This window comes from Phoenix dactylifera, chromosome 8 (genome assembly GCF_051530095.1).
Source record: "Phoenix dactylifera cultivar Ajwa chromosome 8, Ajwa_hap1_PhDact_Kaust_v1.1, whole genome shotgun sequence".
In the NCBI taxonomy this organism is placed as follows: Eukaryota; Viridiplantae; Streptophyta; class Magnoliopsida; order Arecales; family Arecaceae; genus Phoenix; species Phoenix dactylifera.
This window is the reverse complement of record NC_143197.1, coordinates 11,833,964-11,855,873: the sequence shown is the minus strand read 5'-3', so window position 1 is coordinate 11,855,873 and position 21,910 is coordinate 11,833,964. Positions and strand designations below refer to the sequence as shown.

General features: G+C 39.5%; 1 protein-coding gene across 1 annotated transcript; it reads right to left on the bottom strand.

Moving 5' to 3' along the window:
- Nucleotides 1-7,509: 7,509 nt before the first annotated feature.
- On the bottom strand, nt 7,510-14,023 carry LOC103722803 (uncharacterized). The gene is made up of 8 exons (XM_089924785.1): nt 13,778-14,023; nt 13,352-13,606; nt 9,233-11,820; nt 8,847-9,116; nt 8,679-8,759; nt 7,910-8,021; nt 7,752-7,818; nt 7,510-7,666 (listed from the first exon to the last, which is right to left on the bottom strand). The coding sequence occupies exons 1-8, from the start codon at nt 13,845-13,847 to the stop codon at nt 7,636-7,638; spliced, it is 3,474 nt and encodes a 1,157-aa protein (XP_089780911.1). The 5' UTR covers nt 13,848-14,023; the 3' UTR covers nt 7,510-7,635.
- Between the last annotated feature and the right edge of the window lie 7,887 nt (nt 14,024-21,910).

Below are 21,910 nucleotides of genomic sequence, written 5' to 3'. Positions count from 1 at the left end.
TTTGTTTGAGATAGATGTAAAAGTTAAATATAATGTTGGTTTTGTGTTATCATGGGTTGTACCCTTCGGTAGTACGATCATGTCATGTTTTGGATCTGGGGCGCAACAAATCATGTTTCGTATCTGGGCGTGACATTTCTTTTTAATAATTTAGTACCTCATCCAAAAAAGACCAGTTGGAAGGTATTAATTAAATTTTTTAATCCTATATAAGTACTCAAAATCTATCGAATGCGCAACCGATTAAATGTACTCAACTGTATAGTTGCATTAGATTTTGTAAATCATATCTAATATTATGTATTTTCAAATTTGTTGTTGCATCATTGGTTTCGTATCAATAGGTTTAAGCCTTTAGTCATTCTATTAAAATTTTTATGCGAGTCTTTGTATATGAAAGTTTGGGCCAGAGAGCTAGCGTCTTCCATGAGTAGGTAGTGGAGTTGCTTTTTATATCTATCGTATGCATCGAAATGCGAGCTAAGGTCCGGTCGAGATAAACTTCCGCGCTACCAAAGATGCCTCGTGCGAGTGTGAGAGTTTTCCGCACCATTCGTCGACCTTTACGACCGCCTATCACGCAGGTCATATTTCTGTGGATCACATTCAGTCTAACTTGAATTTGCCACCATTAAATCAACATGATGCAATTTTACTTAGCAGCTTACATGACTGACACCTTGTAGGTCTTTGCAGGAGAATGATATGACATTAATTCCTGGTCCATCTCTCTCTCTCTCTCTCATCTAAAGGACATGCAATGAAGTGAGATTGATTACATTCCTGAACAGAGATTGCAAAATACTGTCTTCCTTGAATATTTCAATCTGGATTTCTGAATCCACTGCATACCATTCATTCTTGTCTTATCAGGTGCATGTGTTATCATGTATAAGTTTTTTTTTTTTTTTTTGGGCTGAAATGGGCATTTCATACAACATGGGTACGAATACACCTAGTAGAATCTACAAACAAAAGGTTCCGAAGTGCACCAGGCAAGTCATCCTCCTCAACCCATATGGTGCCTCCTGAGTGGCCCGCGACATATGCCGCCACCTAGTCCGCCACTCCGTTAGCCTCACGATATACGCGTATAGCTTGAAAAGTAATCTCCTCCCTCACCATCAACCATATATCACGGAGCAAAGGATGATCTTCTCCATCGCTATGAGGGTCCTTCTGGACCCAGCTGATCACCATGGCCGAATCACACTCCAAGAGAATGGAGCTCGCCTGAAGTACACGCCGTGCATATTGCAGTCCTATCCAAGCCGCCTGCTACTCTGCCTCTGTAACAGAGGTGTCGAAGATCTGACAACCCCCTGCTCCCAGATGAAGAACACCATATGAGTAGCTGCCAAAGCTCCAGGTGTCACGAGCTGTCAAAGATCTGGGATCCGAACTTGCATGAAGAATCTCTGCTGCCTATGCCCGAGCCTGCTCTATCACGAACCGTAGAAACGGACTAAGCTCACCAAAAATCCGGGCATTCCTGGCATAAGTTCTTCATCATCCCCTTTTTCTTGACATTGTGTTGTTAATTAGTTTTTTCCTGTATCATAGGTTCATGATATGAGATCTCATGCAATTATTATTGATGCACCATTTTCCTTAACCTTGGGCCTCCTGGATCGTTGTCTTCAGTTTGTCTTAGGTAATCAATTTTTTCAGATAAATTGCAATAATTAGTTGCCTGGAATACTTAGGCCACAATATTTTTTTTTCTTTTAATTTTCTTCTACATGCAGCATGCAGAGAGTATGTTCGGGCATATTCAGCATTTCAATTCTCATCTGTGGTCATATTTTTTATCATCTATTTTATTCTGTGGCGAGTAGTTTGGTAACGTCACATTTGTGATAAATTCGAAAACTTGATTTTCTAACTATCCTTCCCTACTTCATAGTAGAGAAGATTAGTTATACTTCAGCTAAAAACTATATTAATTGAGAAGGATATTGCTGCTTCAACTATCTCTTGGTTGTGACCAATTTTAGATGGGTATTCTGCATACATTCTGAAAACTCAGACTGATCTTTCTTGTCCAACAAGTGCTTGCATTTCTCCATACCCTCAATGACATTGCTAATGCCCTTAAACCGACTCGACTATAAATACTAGCGATGATCAGATGTACGCAAATCATTATTTACAAGCTTCCAATTAGAGTTGGGCAACGGGCCGTGCCGGGCCGGCCCGGCCCAGGCCCCCCGGGCCAAAACTCTAAACGGGCCGTGCCTGGCACGGCCCGTGAGGCACGGAAGGCAAGCCCGGCCCGGCCCCCGGCCCCTCTATTGGTGGGCCGGGCCGGGCACGGCACGGCACGGGCCGTGCCAGGCACGGCCCGTAACGGGCGGTAACGGGCCGTGCCAGGCACGGCCCGCAACGTCTCTAAACGGGTCGTGCCTGGCACGGCCCGTAACGGCTCCAGACGGGCCGTGCCTGGCACGGCCCGTCTGGAGAGGGGGGAAGAAAATAGCCGTTTCCAACGGCTATTTTCGGGAAAAAGACGGTTTTGCCCCTCCCAACAGTCCTATAACGGCTGAATTGAGGGGTATTTTGGGAAAAAAAAAAATTTTGGGCTTCTATAAATAGCCCATTCCTCCCTCATTCTCACCACACCAAACCTCTCATTCTCTCCTTCTCTACTGCTATTATTTCTCTCTTCTAAAGTGCTCTTCTAGCAATTTAATTTTTAGTTTGTTAAAGTGCTACACAAGAGGAGGTTCCTGTTGAGAAGAGAAGGTCGCTTCTGTTGAGAGCACAAGAGGAAGCTCGGAATCTCGGCGCTGCCTCTGCCCTCCGACCCTCTACTCAATTCCTCCTTGCGGTTAGTTTTTATTTTTTGAATTAATCATAGATATGTCATCTTTTGAGGAAAGTCAGTTTGGCATTCCTGTTTCTGAGGGGGAAGAAACTAATCCCCAACCCCCTGTTCCTAGTTCCTCTAGAACTGGTGAACCGAGTGAAGGTCAAACCTCTTCTCGTAAGAGGACTAGTACTGTATGGAATGAATTTGATAGAGTTATGGTTGAGGGAGTCTGGAAAGCTAAATGTAAAAAATGTGCCAAACTTTATAGTTGTAGTAGTAGTGGGGGAACAGGGCATTTAAAAAGACATCAAGAGAGTCATAGGATGCATGATTCTCATGCTCAAACTCAAAGTAGCCTTAATATACAAGGGGGATTACTTGTAGGTAATTTTGCATATAATCATGAAAATCAAAGAAAAGCACTTGTAAAATGGATAGTCAAGGATGAATTACCTTTTAGTTTATGTGAATCTTTTAATTTTGAAGAATATGTTCAATTAAACCTACAACCTGCTTACAAAAGAACTAGTAGGCGTACATTTAGAAGAGTAGCTATGACCAATTTTTTAGCAATGAAACAAAATTTAATTGAAACACTTTCTACTTTAAATGTAAAAATTTCATTAACTTCTGATATTTGGTCAGCATCTGTAGGTAGTAATTCTTTTATTGCCATTACTGCTCATTATATTGATAATGATTGGCAATTAAATAAACGTATTCTTGCTTTTCGTGCTTTTGATTTTCCACATTCTGGGCAACAAATTTCAAATATAATTTATCAAACTGCATGTTCATATAATATTAATGATAAAATTATGTCTATTACTTTTGATAATGCATCTAATAATAATTCTGCTGTTGTATTATTAAGAGACTCATTGCATCCCATATTAGATGGAAATTTACTGCATATTAGATGTGCATGTCATATCTTAAATCTTTCTGTTCAAGCTGGCATGGGCATGATTCAAGATGTGATTTCAAAAATTAGAAATGCAGTTTCTTTTATTCATGCTTCTAGATCAAGACTTCAAGAATTTAAGGAATTATGCATAAATCATGGTAAACGTTTTAAAAAATTTAAACTTGATGTAATTACTCGTTGGAACTCCACATATAGCATGATACATGATGCATACCCATATAAAAATTTATTAAGTGCATATATTAATGATCGTGGATTAGGATTTACATTGACTGAAACTGATTGGAATAAAGGAAAAATTTTGGAAGATTTTTTGCTTAGTTTTTATAATGCTACCAATGTTCTTTCTGGTATTTATTACCCTACTTCATGTTCATTTTTACAACAAGCATATATAATTAGTCAAAAATTTGCAGAACATAGATATGATGATGTTTTAATGCCTATTATTCACCTAATGGAATCTAAATGGAATGAGTATTGGGACAGGATATGTCCTATGCATAACTTAGCTGCTGTATTTGATCCTAGAGTTAAATTAAATGGCGTGCTAATTTTACTTGATGCATACGCTGAAAATATGAATCAAGATGCTGAATCTGCTAAAGATGAGGTAAGACAACTTCTTTATGATATTTATGCTATATATGATGAAAAAATTCGTGGATCTAGAACACAAATACAAACCTCTATTCCTCCTTCTAGTAGTTCTCGTTCGTCATCTATTTTTTCATTCATTGCACAGAGAAGACACACACATGCTTCAAGTTCCTCTTCATCTTCTTCATCTTTAAGTAGTGAACTAGAATTTTATTTACGAAATGATCTTCAGTCTGCATATGATGAAAATCAAATAGAGAATCTAGATGTATTATCTTGGTGGAAGAGTGTTAGAAATCAATATCCTGTTATGTCTGCAATTGCACGCGATATTTTAGCTGTGCCGATGTCCACGGTAGCATCGGAATCCGCTTTTAGTGCAGGTCGGCGTGTTCTTGACGAAAAGAGAAGTAGGATGACGGGCGAAACGGTGGAGATGCTTCTCTGCTTCAAGGATTGGCTGGATGCTGAGGCAAGACTTCAAGATAAAGGTGGACATAATACAACATCCTCTGATGATGATGATACAAACACTACTGAAGACTGAAGACTGAAGACTGAAGACTGAAGAGTGAATACTGATTCACTGAATCACTGATGATTAGTAAGATTTCTTAATTTTTTATAATTGTACATTTTTATTGTATTCTGGAGGTCAGACCAAGGTCCAAACCTCGGCCCTTTCTTAGTTTCTTATTGTATTCTAGAATCTAGAAGTCAGACCAAGGTCCAAACCTCCCTTCATGTACCATTTTGATTGAAATTAATAAACTGGTAGGGGTCTATGCCAAACCCCCCACCATTAAGGTGGCTTTATATTCATAAATCAAGATTTCTTAGTGTTCATAATTTATTAATGTATTAAAAAAATTTTATCGGGCCGAGCCGGGCCCAGGCCCGGACTGTGCCAGGCCCGCGTGCCAGCCCGGCCCAGGCCCTTATGGGCCGTGCCGTGCTGGCACGCGGGCCGTGCCGTGCTTGGCCCGCGTGCCTAGACCTGGCCGTGCCGGCCCAGGCCCGAAGCGGGCCGTGCCTGGCACGGCCCGCTGGCCAGGATTCGCTAGCCCAGCACGGCCCTATCAAAGGGGCCGTGCCAGGCACGGCCCGTCACTGTAGCTGGCGGGCCGTGCCAGGCACGGCCCGCTTCGTGCCGTGCCGTGCCGGGCCGTGGGCGGCCCGGCCCAGTGCCCATCTCTACTTCCAATGATGGTTTTTTTTTTTGCAAACTACACACACACACATGCATTCTATGTCGTTTATAAATGACACGTCATGGATATATTAATTGGGATGAATAAGTACATCCATATATGAAAAACCCGTGTATTATATACCCATAAAGAAAAATGATTATATTCTGAGTCAAAAAAATTGTAAAGATGCAGACGTAAACGAAATGAAGGGCACAACATAATTGTGAAACCGGCACTAAATGGGTAGATATGAACCAGATATATAATAGGCTAAAATAGATCGAGTTCGGAGTCCAAAATAGTTTTGAGTTGTTACTCTACTTGTGTATGGTATGTTTTTTGCAATAATGTATCATATTCGTCCTTAGAATAGAATTGCTTGGATTGTTTTTTTAGTTTTTCTATTCCCTAATTATGAATGAATATGCCTTAATAATTGCACATCAATGTTTATTGTTGAATAATTTGGAGATGTGAAAATGTCTTTGGAAGCTTTCACAAATGTACGATGCAACAATTTTCTAGAGCAGTATCCATATCCATCTGTTGTGATGAGTGAATCAGGAGTTTTGCATTGATTTATATATTCTTTGCCTGCAGAACTCGTGCTATGCGAGCATGGATGAATGCTGACCAGCTTAACAAGAGTGACTTTGTGACATATAAAATTGCTATCTTTGATCGTGTGTACAGAATGCATCAATAGTGTTTTGCTCTAGACCATACTTGAACTTCAAAATGTATGCCAAATTTTGCTTCTTCCATTAAGCATCAATGGATGTTTGGAGCATAGACTTCGATATTAGTGCACAAAGATTTCTTCTACATTCATAAACTGTTTCACTTTGTAGTTGGTTTGAACTATTAATTGGTTCTTGATCTGGATGCGCGCTATCTGATGCAGGTAATGTACTTGTATGAACTCAAGATTAACTATTTCACTCCCATCTGTCAGTTCTTTCTTTGGATTTTTTAGCAAAAATTATGAAAAGAAGAGTTTAGGCACTTCCTGCTAACAGGCACTGCACTGCATTACAAGGGTAAGACTCATGGTGACAGATTTGGTGTACAGCACCTGAATCATCACAGCTTACTTGTGTTATCCCATGGAACTAAGTTGATGAGACAAATAGAATAGCTAAAGCCAGGGGGATCATCAAGCCGATAGGTCTGTAACCGTAAGATTCTGAGTACATGAATGATCAACTCTTTAAAAGGATATGGTATCCATGTAATCTTAACATAGGGGAGCAATGGCCTCCTCTATTCCCTACCTCTACACAGCCCCTGATTTTGTGGGGGATATCTCATGGATAGGACATTTAGGCATCCAGACACACCGAAAAATGTTATAACCAATGTAAACATCTCAAGGAGAAAAACCTTTTACTGGAAGGCCAATTTATTGGAAGAAATATTCAAGATAGGGATAGCCCAGAATAATTCACACCATCCATAGTGTCTGTCAAGGACTATCGGTGACAAGCAGGAATGGTTTTCACTTGCAAGCCTGATCTATTTATCACAGTATTTAGTCGCAGGCTGCTAGTTTGGAGATGATTTGTTGATCAAGGCATCAGTTTCTGCTATGGTCCGGAGCAATTTTGCAGTGCCACAGTAGGCCAATTAGGGGGGTGCCAATGGTACCGATCAAAAAAAAATTCGTTAACCACCATTTAGCAAACCAATCATAGATGACCTTTCCCTGATCTGCATCTTGGTTGAAGGGATCTATTTAGATTTGGAAATGAGCTGCCCTTATAACTTCTAACCAACTGTAATGAGAACCACTCGGCACCTGATGGAATTACATACCAGATTGATGCTAATATAATAAACCTATGGGGGAGAGGGGAGATAGTAACTTAATCACAACATGACATCATCAGGGAGTAGAGGAAACCAAGAGATAACTACTCATTTGCGTAAACACATCTGCAGATCATGTCTATTGGCAATCGAAAGGTATGGAGAAATTCGAAGGGCATTACAAAAGCTACATGCATTTCATTGCAGGAAGAAAGTGAGGATGTGATTATCTCATCTTGTTTTTTTCTTGGTAACAATCTCATCTTGCTTTTTAACCATACTGTTAATAAGGTTCACTTAGCATGATCCAGAAAAAGGCGATGTCTGCAGATGATGAAATGGAAAGGTCACAAACACAGTCCACTTGATCAGACATATCTAAAATAGAACTCTTGGAATACCACCATACCTTTCAAACTCCAATTTCTGAATAACAATACCATTCAGTAGAAGTTCTGAACTGAAAACATCTCCTCCTGCATGTCAAATTTCGTACGCACGTTAACAGCTGGCTTTCTGGGGTTCAAATGTTCCCATTGCAGTATGAATGCTAGTCGCAGAAACTACCTTTTTCAAGGAAGGGAATGCAAATTTCATAATCTTCTTCGCATGAAATAATAATAAGGTCATCTGGTACTTTGTTCTCCTTCATTTCATGACTTCCAATTTGTTCCAATGGCTGAACAAATTTTAAAAAGGTCAATATGCTATTGATGCATCCGATATTCAAAATCATGAACACAATTGACAAGTAAAATCTATCAACGAACTCAATCAAAGAACATGACTCAAGTTTCTTTCTGATTCAACAATCTATGTCTTACTTCACTTCACATTGTAGCCTATGCAAATTGCCAATATGGAGCATGAAGATAACAGATTCGTGCTATCCATTGTGGGTCCAGCACAAGGGAAAACGAAAAAAAAGGAAAGGAGAAAGAAATATCATTCAGAATTCCTGTTAACTTACATTTCTTTAGCTTAAGAAGGCCAGAAAATTCAGATGTAAGTCTGGACATGTGAAGAAAGATTTCCATGTATAAAAATTATAAAATTGCAATTAGTGACTGTAATTTAGTTTCATTGATGTGTCAAATAGTGACTGCATTTTAGTTTCTTGACATACAATGAAAAGATCCCATATAAGTTGGTTATAGAAGCCTGGAGAGCAGAAGTCAGTGAAGTGATATGAGTGCTGAAAAGTTCCATGCGGACAAAGGTATGCTTGAACATATGCAAATAAGTGCAGTTAATAATACAAACCGACCAGAAGTAAAGATAAGAAGATGAATAGTACAAATTACAGTTTCCATAGCATACAAACAATGTATCTTACCTGACCATGTGCTGCCTTGACCAAACTAGCTATTAGCGCTCGATCAGGTTTTACCTTTGGAGTGATTAACACACCCATACCCTACAAATAGCTCACAAAGAATAATAACTAATGGTAACATGTGTGAGTCTATGCCAGGTGATCAATTAACAGAAGATAAGCATATACCTGCAACAGCGGACAGTGGCGTGCACGATTCAATGAAACAGGCATGCTGAAGCCAATCTCCTTTTCCTTCTTTAGATCCCTCAGTATGTAATTTTTTTCATCAATATAGCAGCTAGCCTGTCCACAGCTTTCAAGCCATGCATTTGTCACTATCGGTTTACCCATAGCCATTGCTTCTAACATATTCCTTGTTCGTGCAAACTTATCTGTGACAAAGTGTGTTGCATCTGAAATTGATGATGCAACTGGAATTCTAAAGCGCATCATGATCTATAACCCCCAAAGAAAAGGAAAAGAAAGAAACAGTTAACACCTGTCATGTAACAGCTAGTATGATCATTATTTCACATTGTTCAAATGTAAAAGAAATGGAGCATGTAAGTTACTTTTTTTTGCTGCTTGATTATATCTTCATCCAAATTTTGGCTGAACAGAACATGAACACTGGCCATGTCCTTTCTTTTTCGTGAATCTTTCAATATCCAGGTGGATGCTGGTTCAGTAGCTTCTAGCCTGATGAGCTCTCTAGCACTAGATGATTTTGAAATGCTGTTCTTGCATGGTCTTCTCAGAGCGTCATAAGCCATGCAGAAAGGCACCCCTGTATTTATTTCTTTTAATGGTGCATTACATGCTACATCAGAGTGTTGAATGTTAAGAGATCTCCCTTCAATATCCTTGAAATTAGATACAGATTCTGTGTTCAACTTGGGTACTGCCACTTCTTTAAGAGGTACTCTGTGCTTCATCACAACAGTGGAACAATTATTGGTCGAACATTTCTTGGAATCCTTTCCTAAATCAGGTCTACATGCAGCAAAATTTACTGATGCCCCTTTTTGCAGAGAAGACATTGGTGACAACTTTGGAGGATTAGATGGGATTTGACCACTTCGGGAAGGTAACCATGTAAAAACTGTTCTTTTTCCCCTCTTTGCTGCATCTAGGATTTCGGGAAGACTTCTTACGATATCTTTGATCCTTCCTTGCTTTGTGCGTTGCAAATTAGCTGTTGTCTTAACATCATTTGAGAGCAATCGGTTGCTCAAGTTGCCATTATTATCTGAATTGCCTGAAGTAATTGGATGCATTGTCCTCCATCTTCGGTGGCTCAAAGCTTCTCTTTTCCATGCACTGATTATAAGCTCTTCCTTATTTTTCCCTTTTTTATCCAGCACATCAGGATGACTTGCAAACTTCCTTTCAAGTGTAGTATTTCTGCCTGAAACTTTAGTACGATTGTTCTTGGTGGGCATCAGCAGTCCAGATGCATCTACAAAATGGATATTTTCTTTCATTTGAGCCTCAGGAAAGCTTACATCATTGGTAGCCTTAGTTTCCCTCCGCTTAGTTTGATGCAAAACAGGCATATGGCTTAAGGAGTGCTTCCCTATAATGCTGTCTGAAAGCTTTCCTGTAGATGTCCATGACTTGCAATATTTGTCAACCTCTTTGACGAAGGTTCCATTCACTATTTCTGATGCCTTCTGTTGCTTGAATGATTCTGAATATTCATTCGGATTGGCAGAGGCTATAGCATGTGAGTGTTCTTTCAGATCCCTGTTTTCCTTATCCACTTCTGTTTTTTCTGCTGTGCACTCTAATTTCCTCTTCATTGTTGATTTACTAGAGCATTTCCTAGAACTTAAGTTTACCCTGTTAGATATAGTCTTGCGTGCCTTTCTTCCTTTATATTGCATTTGAATGCCTTCTGACTTAAGACTAGAGGAAACAATCTTTTGGAGTGAAATATTCATTGCTGAAGCCTTCTCCACTATCACACCTCTTCTGGAATCTGTAGTCAAAATTCCACCTACAGGACTTGCATCTTCCAAACCATGATTAACAGGAGCACCACAAAATAAGGCCTCCATAGCTTCAGCAGCCATTTGAGTATTAGGGCCCACATCATACACATCTTCTACGCATTCAACTACATCAATTGCCTCCGATTGCAGCACTAGAGATTTTGAGTTAGACCATTCATCTGCATCCTTGAAAAGATTCTTTGTTTTTGTCATAGATTCATGTAATTTTTTGCTTCTTACTGGATTTTCTGGTAATAAGCATCGATCTGGACACGTTAAACTGGTTCTGTTTGAATGCATTTTGCAGTTTCCACATTCCCTCTGCCCACTCATATCATGTGCACCTCCAATAATTTTGGAGTTGAGATATATAGGCTTTAAGGATACACTATGGGATTCACACACACTCGCTCGATTTGAACAGAAGCAATCATTTCTATTACTAAGGAAACCATCTTGTCTTTCATCTTCAAGACTGTCATCCCAGTCAAAAATTCCAGCCCTTCTAACTGACCAACTATGATCAGCCCTTTTAGCCAAGCATTGGGCTCCACTTGCAACTAAGATGTGAAATGAGCTTGCCCCTTGGGTTCTCCCAGTGTCAATATCTTGAGATGATCCGACATTATAGGCTGAAAGTAACTTATCCACAACATCCATAGCATTGGCTTGGGACAACTCACCTGGTTCTTGAGACCCAATATAGGCCAATCCTGCAGCAGCACGATTGTTGATGAGTGAATGAGAAAGGTTCAGTTCTCCGAAAATGCTTTGGGTTGTATTCATGCTTTGCTCCTTTCCAGCCAGTGCCAATGCATTCATTTCTTCATTCACTCTTGGATGATTTAGTTTGTCAATGGGTTCAGAACTACAGTAACCCTGTAAATGATTATGCAAGTCATCCTTGTGATCCAGGACAAATTTACCTACTTTGGTGGCAGCAGGAGACGTATCTCTTATAGTATTTGGATTCATATCCATCCTGATCACCTCAACAACAGGCTTTGCAATTGCATTTTTTTGATGCTTGTTGGAATCACCATTGCACAGAGAAAATTTTGGATTAGTGTCACATTCCTCTGGCATCATACTATGTTTAGGAACAAGACCGGTAGACTGTATTGATTCTACATGAACATAAGTAAGGCCTTTTCTTCTTATAGATCCTAAAAAGATAGAAAAACAGCTTATTAGAGCAAAAGATATATTTCCTACAAGTAGCACATCTGCAGATAATTCAAGAAACGATATGTTCTCTGTGTGGAACAAATTAAATTAAGCATCCATATCAGGGTTTTTGCAAGAATCACAACTGGGAAGTGATGCAGAAGGAACCTAGTCGCCTATAAAAGAGCTGAATTCTGTATGAGAATAATGGACAATAAAACGAGAAGAATAAGATGCATTTAGGGGTTCAATGAGTTGGAATAATAAGCATGTTGTGCTCGGTGGAGATGAAGATAGAGTGATTTGAAGGTGGAACAATTCTGATGTTTTCAGTTTTAAGGGGTTCTATGAGTTCTTTAACTCTGGTGGCACCCTTTCCTCCTCCTTTTCTTCAATCTGGAAATATACTGAAGGGAGGGTTTTTCAGTTGGTTGCTTATTAAGAATAGACTGCTAACCATGGAAAACTTTAAGGAATCTGAGATGCCTTTCAGTGTGTGTGTTCAGTGGGCAACAGGAGGAAAATGTTAACCATCTGTTCCTTCTTTGAAGAATGGTGAAGAGTATTTGGGGTCATTTTCGATTTCAACTGAGGTTGCCCGGTAGAACTTCTGAAGCTACTGACTTATGGTGCAGTTGGAAATTGAAAGTCATCAAGAAATGCTGGAGAAAAGGATGGACATGTTGATAGCTGCTGGATGCCGGCTCATTTGGTCGGAAAGGAATAGGAGAATCTTTAGAAACTTCTATGTCGGGACTATGGAGCTGATTAGATCTATCAAGAAAACCTTGACTTTGTGGAAGAAGATGGTCCAAGAGAAGAACTTGGATGCTCTCACTTGTTTTTTCAGATTAGTTAATGTGAAGTATTAGCAGCAAAACTTTTGCTGCTTTCCTTTGTTCCTTCTTTGTTATTTTGTTTTGACTTTTCCCTTTGTTTTTCTTTGTAATCCTTAGTTTCAACAAAATTCCTTAGACACTGTACCTATTGATTCCTCAAAAACGATGCATTTAGCCCACAAAACCAGGAAAACTTCAGCTTTAGAAGCTGAAGATACATGTACATGGACTTGTTTAAAGTTCTAGAATATAGATTCATAAGATTTTACTTGGTATAACATAAGGAAATTTAGGTTTGGCATTACTGGAAACAAGATGCCATTACATTCTCATAAGAATGACACTACAGACATCCATTCATTGCATAAAGTATTGCAATTTTTCATGAATTGGAGGAATGCAGTTAATTTAACTACTACCTTTTTACCATAAGGCATGTGGAAAGAACTGAGATACACTGAGCCAATTTCATCTCAGCATCTTGAAGGTCTAGACAGCACACAAAAGGAGATTGAAAAAAAGACTCATACAGTTTGCTCTGAAAGTTGTGATCAAAAGTCAAAACTTCATTTCACCAATTGTATTACTTGTTAAATTCTCGACATTCATATAAGCTGAAGCAGCACCAAGTGGATATCAAAGACAAATGAATGAAGAAGTTGTGCATTTTCTCACTTATATGTATACAAACCTGCGCCATCCTCTTCATCAGATGAGGCTTCCGAGTCCGTGACGTAAACCTTGTTCCCCTGATCACTCGAGCACCAAATAGAGCAACACTTTCCCTCCTTTCTTTCCCCTCGACAAGAATCGACAACACTCGCCGCCTCAGTTCTCTGCGTTCCCTCATCTCGATCATGGCCATCAGAACCAAAGGCTTGATTCCTGGACCGGGTATCGATTACCCGATGAACATTTTCAAGGACGCAACCTGGAGCTTCCAACACTTGAGCGTCGTTTGAAATCATCGTTAAGCACATCAAAATCGAACTAGATTAGTTGAAGATGTAGTCGTCGGTTATGTATGCATTTGATTGAGACAGATTCAAGAAAGATTAAACGATGGCATCTTTTTTTTTGGTGATCGGAGAGGGTGTGGTTGAATGGGAAATGATACCTGGTGAAGGGGAATTCAGGTCCAAGATTTGGGTTTCTTCTTCTTCTTCTTTACTGGTAACGGAAGCCATGTGGATGGGGTTATGGATGGGAATGGGAATCCAAGAGAATGGAGGAGGTGTTTGATTCTTTGCGAGAGAGAGAGAGAAAGAGGGAGAGAGAGATGGGCGTCAAGTAGGAGAAAGAAGCAAAGAGAGAGATTGAGGTGGGAGTTTTGGAGGGGAAGCATTGGAGCTTCTTTTCCCCCGTTTTTTAAAGTATACTCGACAGATAAATATATTAGAACATTTGGCTTGGGGTGTACGTAGGGGTGGCAAAAATATGATCCAATCCGACCCGTGTTCGACCCGCCATAAACAGATTTGGGTTAGGCCTAAATATATTCGGATCGTAAACACGTCGATCTGTTTAAGCTGTTTATTAATTGGGTCGGATACGGATTTTAGATATCTAATCCGTTTAAACCATTTAATCTGTTTAACTATTGGTCAGGTTAAACGGGTTAAACAGATTAAACAGGTCAAAATAGATTAAATGGGTCTAAACAAGTTAAACAGGTCTAAACAGGTTAAACGGGTCTAAATAAGTCTAAAACAGGTCGGGTTGAGCAGGTTAAACAGGTCTAAATAGGTTAAACGGGTTGGATTGGGTAAACATGTTAAACAGGTCGGGTTGGATTGGGCAAACAAGTTACTTGTTTATTAAACAGGTTAAACGAGTCGGATCGGGTTACCTGTTTATTAAATATGACAGATTCAAGTTGTAATTTCGGACCTGTTTAATAAACAGGTCGGGTTCAGGTTTATGATTTTCTGACCCGACCTACATGTGACCTGATCCGTTTATGACCCGATCCGACCCGATTGCCACCCCTAGGTGTATGATTGATGCTATGGAGTCGCTGTGTTAGGTACCAAATTTTGTACTGTTACTCTACCAGCATTGTGTTAATACGATATAGTACAAAATTTTTTTAGTATAATATATATCGGAACAACCTTCTGTATCATATATCAGTATCGAATCAATATGGTACGATATGCTTTATAATGCTTGGTTCAGAGTTCAAACCGGTACAACAAATTATATTTTGAAAAAAAATATTGTCCAACTATAGTGCTTTGGATGTAATTTTTTAAAAAATTAACTCATCATCTCTCACACTGTTTCGAGTTCCAATCTTTTTTAATTTAAATTGCTTTGACCAATTTAATTTTCTTAATGACAAATATAATATGTCATCTATTTTTTTTTTTATGGAATCTTCCATATCTTAACTCATATGATATAAATTTTTCTAGGAGTTGTTGATTTTGAGGAGGGGCAAGTTTTTTAGCTAATTAAGCAAAGATACGTTCTTCGCATCTGGAGGCATAAGCTCTGGAAGAAACCCCAAAATATTGCACTGGACATTGTGGACCTTATTTGCACATAATCTGGTGAAGGTGAGCATAAAATGAAAGTTTGAAATGAAATGAATGAATCCTATTTATTTATTTATTTATTTATTTATTTATGAGTTTACAAATGAGTCGGAATGTTACACTACGAGATTGGTTGTACATCATATATGTTAATGTTTCTATGGAGTTATCTGTCAATTTACCCTATAATTGATTGCTAACTTGAAATGATAGAAGACAAGCGTTAAAAGAAAATATTTAGTACCCAATTTCTTTCAAATAAAGTGCTTTTCCATATCCCTATCGATTTCATGGCTATAACCCTCACCTCATTAAATTGATAAATACTATTAGATCTGTAGTTGAATGTTTTCTTTTTAGAAGAAAGATATCTACTTGAATATCAGCTTAAGCCATTTCATCTTCTTAAAATCATTATTTTTTTAGCATACTATATCTGCCATGAAGTGTAGGTTGGTCCTCGGCCCATTCCAAGAACTCAAGTTTGCACCCATGTCGCGCAACATTGGATTTTAAGCATATCTATCTCGAATTTAATACATTCTAATTTAAGGATATATGTCATTTATGAGAGACAACACATTTGGAAATTAATGCAATTACTTTAAGCATGTAAACATATTGCAAATTTAGTATGGAGAACGTAGATGGTATTGCACCCACAGTATCTAAACCTCACCTCCAAACAAAACATGGGGCCCTATCTAAACACGCAAACAAACAAATCAAACTCACTTTTCGAATTACCGTGAGCTGTTATACCACTAAATCAATGGGGGCACTTCCATCTCAATGAAGAATCTATAAGTGCAACTGTGCAACCATGCCCTGCTAGAAAGTCATCAAGTTCTGAAAGACTAAGAGCTCTCAAATACACCACCACCTTTTCGAGTTCCTTCCTTCCTTCCCCACTCTTATCTTACTCCATTCGGTGTTGGAGATGGACCTCGGTGCAGCCAAATATTGAAAAAATAATATGTAATTTTTTGAAAGATGAAGAATCATAGATTAGTCTCCAACGTATCTGGAAGCTGAAGAATCAAGTGGAAGAACCTAGAAGATGATGGTTTAGTTTCCAATATATTCTGGATTAAGTGCCTATAGTGATTAATAATTAATTTTTTATGCACTTAGAACTTAAGAAACTAAGAGTCCTGTGGAGATTAAAGAGTCACCTTTGTGGTAGTCTAAAAGTTTAGTCTAGAAAATTCTTTACAGGCCTATGAATATGAGAAGCTGAAGTCATGTTGCATAAGACAAAAATTTTTTATCAAAAATATACTTTTCATCAAGTTTTCTTTCAACCTTACAAATCTACTATATTTTCTATCTATTTTAAACCTCATCGAGATCCTGGCCTTGCTGCCAGCCAAGTCCTTTGTCCGATTTAAATGCGTCTCCAAGCTATTGCTCGCCCTCACCTCGGACCCCTCCTACCATGGCAAGTTCCCACATACTGCATCTCTCCCCTCTTCACTGACTCGGAGAACTTCTACGTCAGCCTATCATCAGCATCGTCGTCGTCGTCGTCGTCCCCGTCAGCTGATACGTGTCATCAGGGGCGGCTCAACCCTTAGGCAACTGAGGCAGTCGCCTAAGGCCCCAGCCCAAAGAAGGCCCACCGTAGAAAATGCCTCAAAGATAAAATGAAAAAAAAGGCCCCTTGTGAATTCGCCTTAGGCCGGCCCACTGTAGATAAGGCCTCAAAGACAAAATGGCCTTAGGCCCCCAAATACATTGGGCCGCTCCTGCGTGTCATGAATAACGATGTGTCATCAATTGCTGCCATGGGCTACTCCTCGTATCCGTCTGCGATGATGTATAACCCAGGAGGGAAGGCCATATGTGTACCTCTACTGCTACTATATCTGCAATCCTGCCACTAGGGAGTGGGTTGCTGTTCCCATGTTTAGAGAAAGAGTTAATTTGTGGCTTCTAGCACTGACCTTCAATCCTCATGTCTCTCACCACTATCATCTTCTTGGCCGCCAGGATGATGGTAGGTTAATGGTTTTTTCATCGAAGACACGGGAGTGGGCTACTGTGGATTTTCCCGGTCCCATTGATGATCATAGTTTTAGATACGCTGGTATTTTCTTTCGTGGAGTTTTGCATGTAAGATATAATGAGAGGCAAACTATCGTTGGAGTCTGTTAGGGGAAAAAATGGACCACCCCACAAATACAATTAAAGCATCCAAATTCGACAGCAGGCCGATCTCATGCAGGCCGAGCCGAGCTCATGCAGGCCGAGCCTAGAAGACCGAGCTCCGCAGGCCGAGCTCGTCGTCCACATGCTGCGGCCACGCGCTGCAGCAGCCTTACCACACCATGCTTTGCTTACCGGCCACGGCACGACATATCAACCAGGGATCATACCCTGCTACGACTGTCAACAATTAAATGCGCATGATCTCCACGGACCTCCAGCCAGCCCAAAATCTCGAGCCATCCACGGCAACTCACTGACTCACGCAACTACGTCCGGTCATCCACAACAACTCACTGGCTCATTCAACCTAGTCCAGCCCTCCACGGCAACGTATTAATTCACACGATCACGCCCAATCATGACGATAACTCATTAATTTGCCCAGTCACATCACAGGTAACCCTGTATCCCTCCTATAAAAGAGAAACTTCTTCCTCTTGGAAGGGACTTCTTCTGACTCTGATTTTCTGGCTTGGACTGATACATACGAACTGTCTCTCTTTCTCCACAAAAGCCTCATCTGACTTAAACATCGGAGGGTCGGCGCCGGAAACTCCAGCCACCGGCTTCTTTCAGGTTCCCCCGGAGGACGCAGCCCGCCGACGCGCTACCTGCCGGAGCTTCTCCTTCTCAGCTAGTGGTTGCTCCCGGGTCCAGTTTCCGGCAACAGAGTCAATCTCGAGGAGGGAAGAGTTTGCCGAATGATTAAGCTGCCAAAATCTAATATGCGTGGACGTTTTATGGATCGGGAGGGTCGCTGTTATTGGGAAGATGAAATTTTCATAGGCATCCGGCAGTATCCTTATAATCTGGCAAGTCCTCCAACGTGTGGCCTTGGGTTCTCTGGAGGTTATTTTCATTACGCTCTGGAAGATGAGGATGACATAAATGTTTGGATTCTTAGAGACTATGATAAAGGTAGTGGTTCTCTGGAGGTTATTTTCATTACTCTCTGGAAGATGAGGATGACATAAATGTTGATTCTTAGAGACTATGACAGGGGTAGTGGTTCTCTGGAGGTTACTTTCGTTACCCTCTGGAAGATGAGGATGACATAAATGTTGGTTCTTAGAGACTACGACGAGGGTAGTGAGTGGGTATTGAAGTATAGCATCGATATCAAAAAGATGCTGGAGAGACGGGCTTGAGAATATGTACCTTATGCTGCTCGTCCTTTGTTTTATATTTAAATTTTGGCCTTTTATTTAGAAGGCGTTCGCATTGTAACAATCCAAGACCTCATTCAAAAAAGCTAGCCAAAAGGTATTATTTAGATTTTTTGATCCTGTATAAGTACCTAAGATCTATCCAGCGAATAATCGATGTGGAATTAAACAACACAAGTCCTCACATATGTTGTCTTTCTTCTTGTGGAGTCTAGAAAGATCCTTGTTACGGCAAAGATAGTGGAAGATTTGAAGAGATTTACAGCTTGCCTGAAGATAGATCTATGCAAGGATTTTCTGTTTATTTGCCTTGTTTATCGAATGGATTGTTAGGTAGTGAGAAAGCTTAACGGAATGGCAAGTTGTGAAATATGCAAATTCTTGTTCATTTGCTAAGGATTTTGGTAGAATTGTAAAAGAGCCTTTCCCTCTCTCATGTCTTATGTTTTCAAAGTCCAATATCTCTGATTTGATTGTTAAGAAGTTTCAAATTTATGAAGCATAGTTATATGTTACAATTAAAATTAGAAGGATTCTGGATTTGCTGTGCTGTTGCATCATATTTGCACTTGTTTCTAATCAATATTTTTTGCTGGCACTGGAATTGGATTGGCTGGATAAATAGTACTCAATCTCCCAAAAGGCATAAGCAGCTATTCACTTCAGACTTTGCTTAACAAAAATATAGATAGATTGATTGATTGATTGATTGATTGGATGGATAAATAACGGCCTGCAGCTATATTTACTTGGTATCCAATCACCAAGTCTGCCTTTTCAATACTAACTGATTCCAAATTAATATAGATTACCTGTACTCAAAAACAAATGATCTAAGACCTCTTCTTGATTAATTGCAGCATTCCATGTTGAGAAAGAAATTTGTAGCCGAAAGCTTGATTTTTAGGTGTGATGATATGCTTATATACACTTCATATGGGATCAGTATCCCCACATCAAAGGAATGATATGATCCATGTAAAGAAAAACTCTACAAATATGTACATAGTTAGCAAAATCAAGGTATAATTTCCATCATATGGAATTATATGGCCAGTCATATCCGCCAAATCCGGTTGCTAAGAAAATCAAGAAATAATTTCCATCACATAGGATTGTATAGCTGCCCATATTTGCCTAATCTGGTGCCGAGAGAATCAAGATATGATTTCTATTAAATCAATTAATGATTTCCATCACATGCAATAAGTTTATATCTAATGTAGGCTTGAACTTTAATGGCATCACTTTGGCATTTTATTTTGGATTGTCTTGCACAAAAAAATTGTTGAATCTACGCGTTGCTCCAAGAATTTCATCCAACCCGCCCACATATCCTCCACCTCTGCATTTATCATCTTAAGTTCTACGAGAAAGTCATAAACCTAGCTTTTGCGGTTACCTTTTGACCTTAATGGTAATTCCAAATAACATTTCTTCTTTATTTCATTTAGGTGTTATGTAGGATTTCTTTTCTGCATCTCTGGTGGAAGTATCCTGAAATCTTATCAAACCTCTTGGATGAAAATCTCTTATTAAATTTCGGCATATGGTAATAAAGGCAACCAGGGTTCTATTTCATACTTTGGAAATTTTAGCTTTGTCTGCACCATATTTCACTTTGCAACAAGCTCCACTAATGAGGGTGTGTGTAGAGACTTAGGCTTTGTTTGGGGAAGCTTTTGGAGGGCTAAAAAGCACTTTCTGGCCCTCCAAAAGTACTTTTAGATAAAAAATAGTGTTTGGTAAAATTTTCGGAAAGCTGTTTCAGTTTTTGCGGGAAGCTGAAAACAGCTTTTGGGAAGAAGCTCCAATTTGGAGCTTTCCAAAAACGCTATTTTCAGCTGTCCAGAAGCTGTTTTTTGGACCAAAATACCCCATTTAAATCACACTTTTCCCCCCAAAGCCCTCTTCCTGCCTCTTCCTCTCTCACCCATTCTCTCCCTCTCCATCTCTATCTTCTTCTTCCTCTCAACGTCGCCGCCTCTGTTCCTTCTTCCTCTTCTTTTTTTTTCTTTTTTTTTTTGTTTTCGGAGCTCGTGGCTGCCCACGGTGGCAGCCACCATACCGGCCACCACCCATAGCCGGCGACCCCTCTATATTTAAATAAAATTAAATAATAAATAAGTAAATAAAATAATAAATAAAAAGAAAAATAATGAGTGAGTGACAAATAATCTGATCTAAATAAATAAATAAATAAATAAATAAAAATATTAGTAATTATTTAACCAACATAATACCTGCTTGTTTTTTTTGTTGGTAGTATTCTCAACAGTGGACCTAATTTCTCTATATTAAGTCCTTCGATCCTTTTGTCATAGTTGATGCATGGAAAAATTGATCCCATGTTTTTATCTTCATCCTGCAGCCAGTGAAGCATCCTTTTTGGCATAAGCATCTCAAGTTAGCGAAGAGGCCAACTAAAGGTGAGAGCCAAAGTTAACATGATATGAATAGTATTATATTTCACCATAGGATTGAAAGTTAATGGAACCTATTCATGGTTGTTGATGAAAGCCTTTTGCAACAAGATGTACCTTGTACTTATTGATGGAACTATTAGGATTTTGCTTGAGATGATACACCCACTTACAGCCTACAACATTCATGTTGGATTGAAAATGGGACAAGAGACCACGTACCAGTGCATAGGAAAGCGGTGAATTCAGTGTCCATAGCACATACCACTTAAAAACTTTAGATGCTTGTGTATATATAGCACGATAGCTAAGACGGATGAGCGGCGAATAATACAGTAAGAATAGGGTGTTTGGTGCTAAAGAAGATCTTCTTTTTAACTATTCCATGTTGGGATCTTGTCACCATTGAATTAGTGTAGCCTGGGTCTAAGGTTGGTTGAGATAGGGCAGATGGGGATAAGCTAGATGTTGGATTCGGTTGCAGAGTTGAGTTGTTTTAGGACTGTTCTGGATGAGTTGAATAGAGTGGCTAGGAAGGTTGGTCGATGGTGATTTGCGGTTGGGCATGTGGATCATTGTGGGCCGGTAGCTGATTGTGCTGTTGTTGTAGTATAGGCGGGGTTGAATAGGAGCCCAACAAGGCATGAGATGGACATCTAGCCTTTGGTAAAATGCTTAAAATAGGTTAAAGATTTGAGGTAGAGCTTGGACGTCGTGCAACATTTTGGTGTGGCACCACTTGTTGAGGCGTTTGGGAACTGAATGTAACCCACCACATTTGCGAAACTGAAAGTGATGGGTTGAGGTAGAAGGAAGAGAGGTGATATTGAGATATAGGAAGAAAGACTCATCAAAGATGACATATCTTGATACAAAAACATGACCTGATTTGTTGTTAAGGCATTGATAC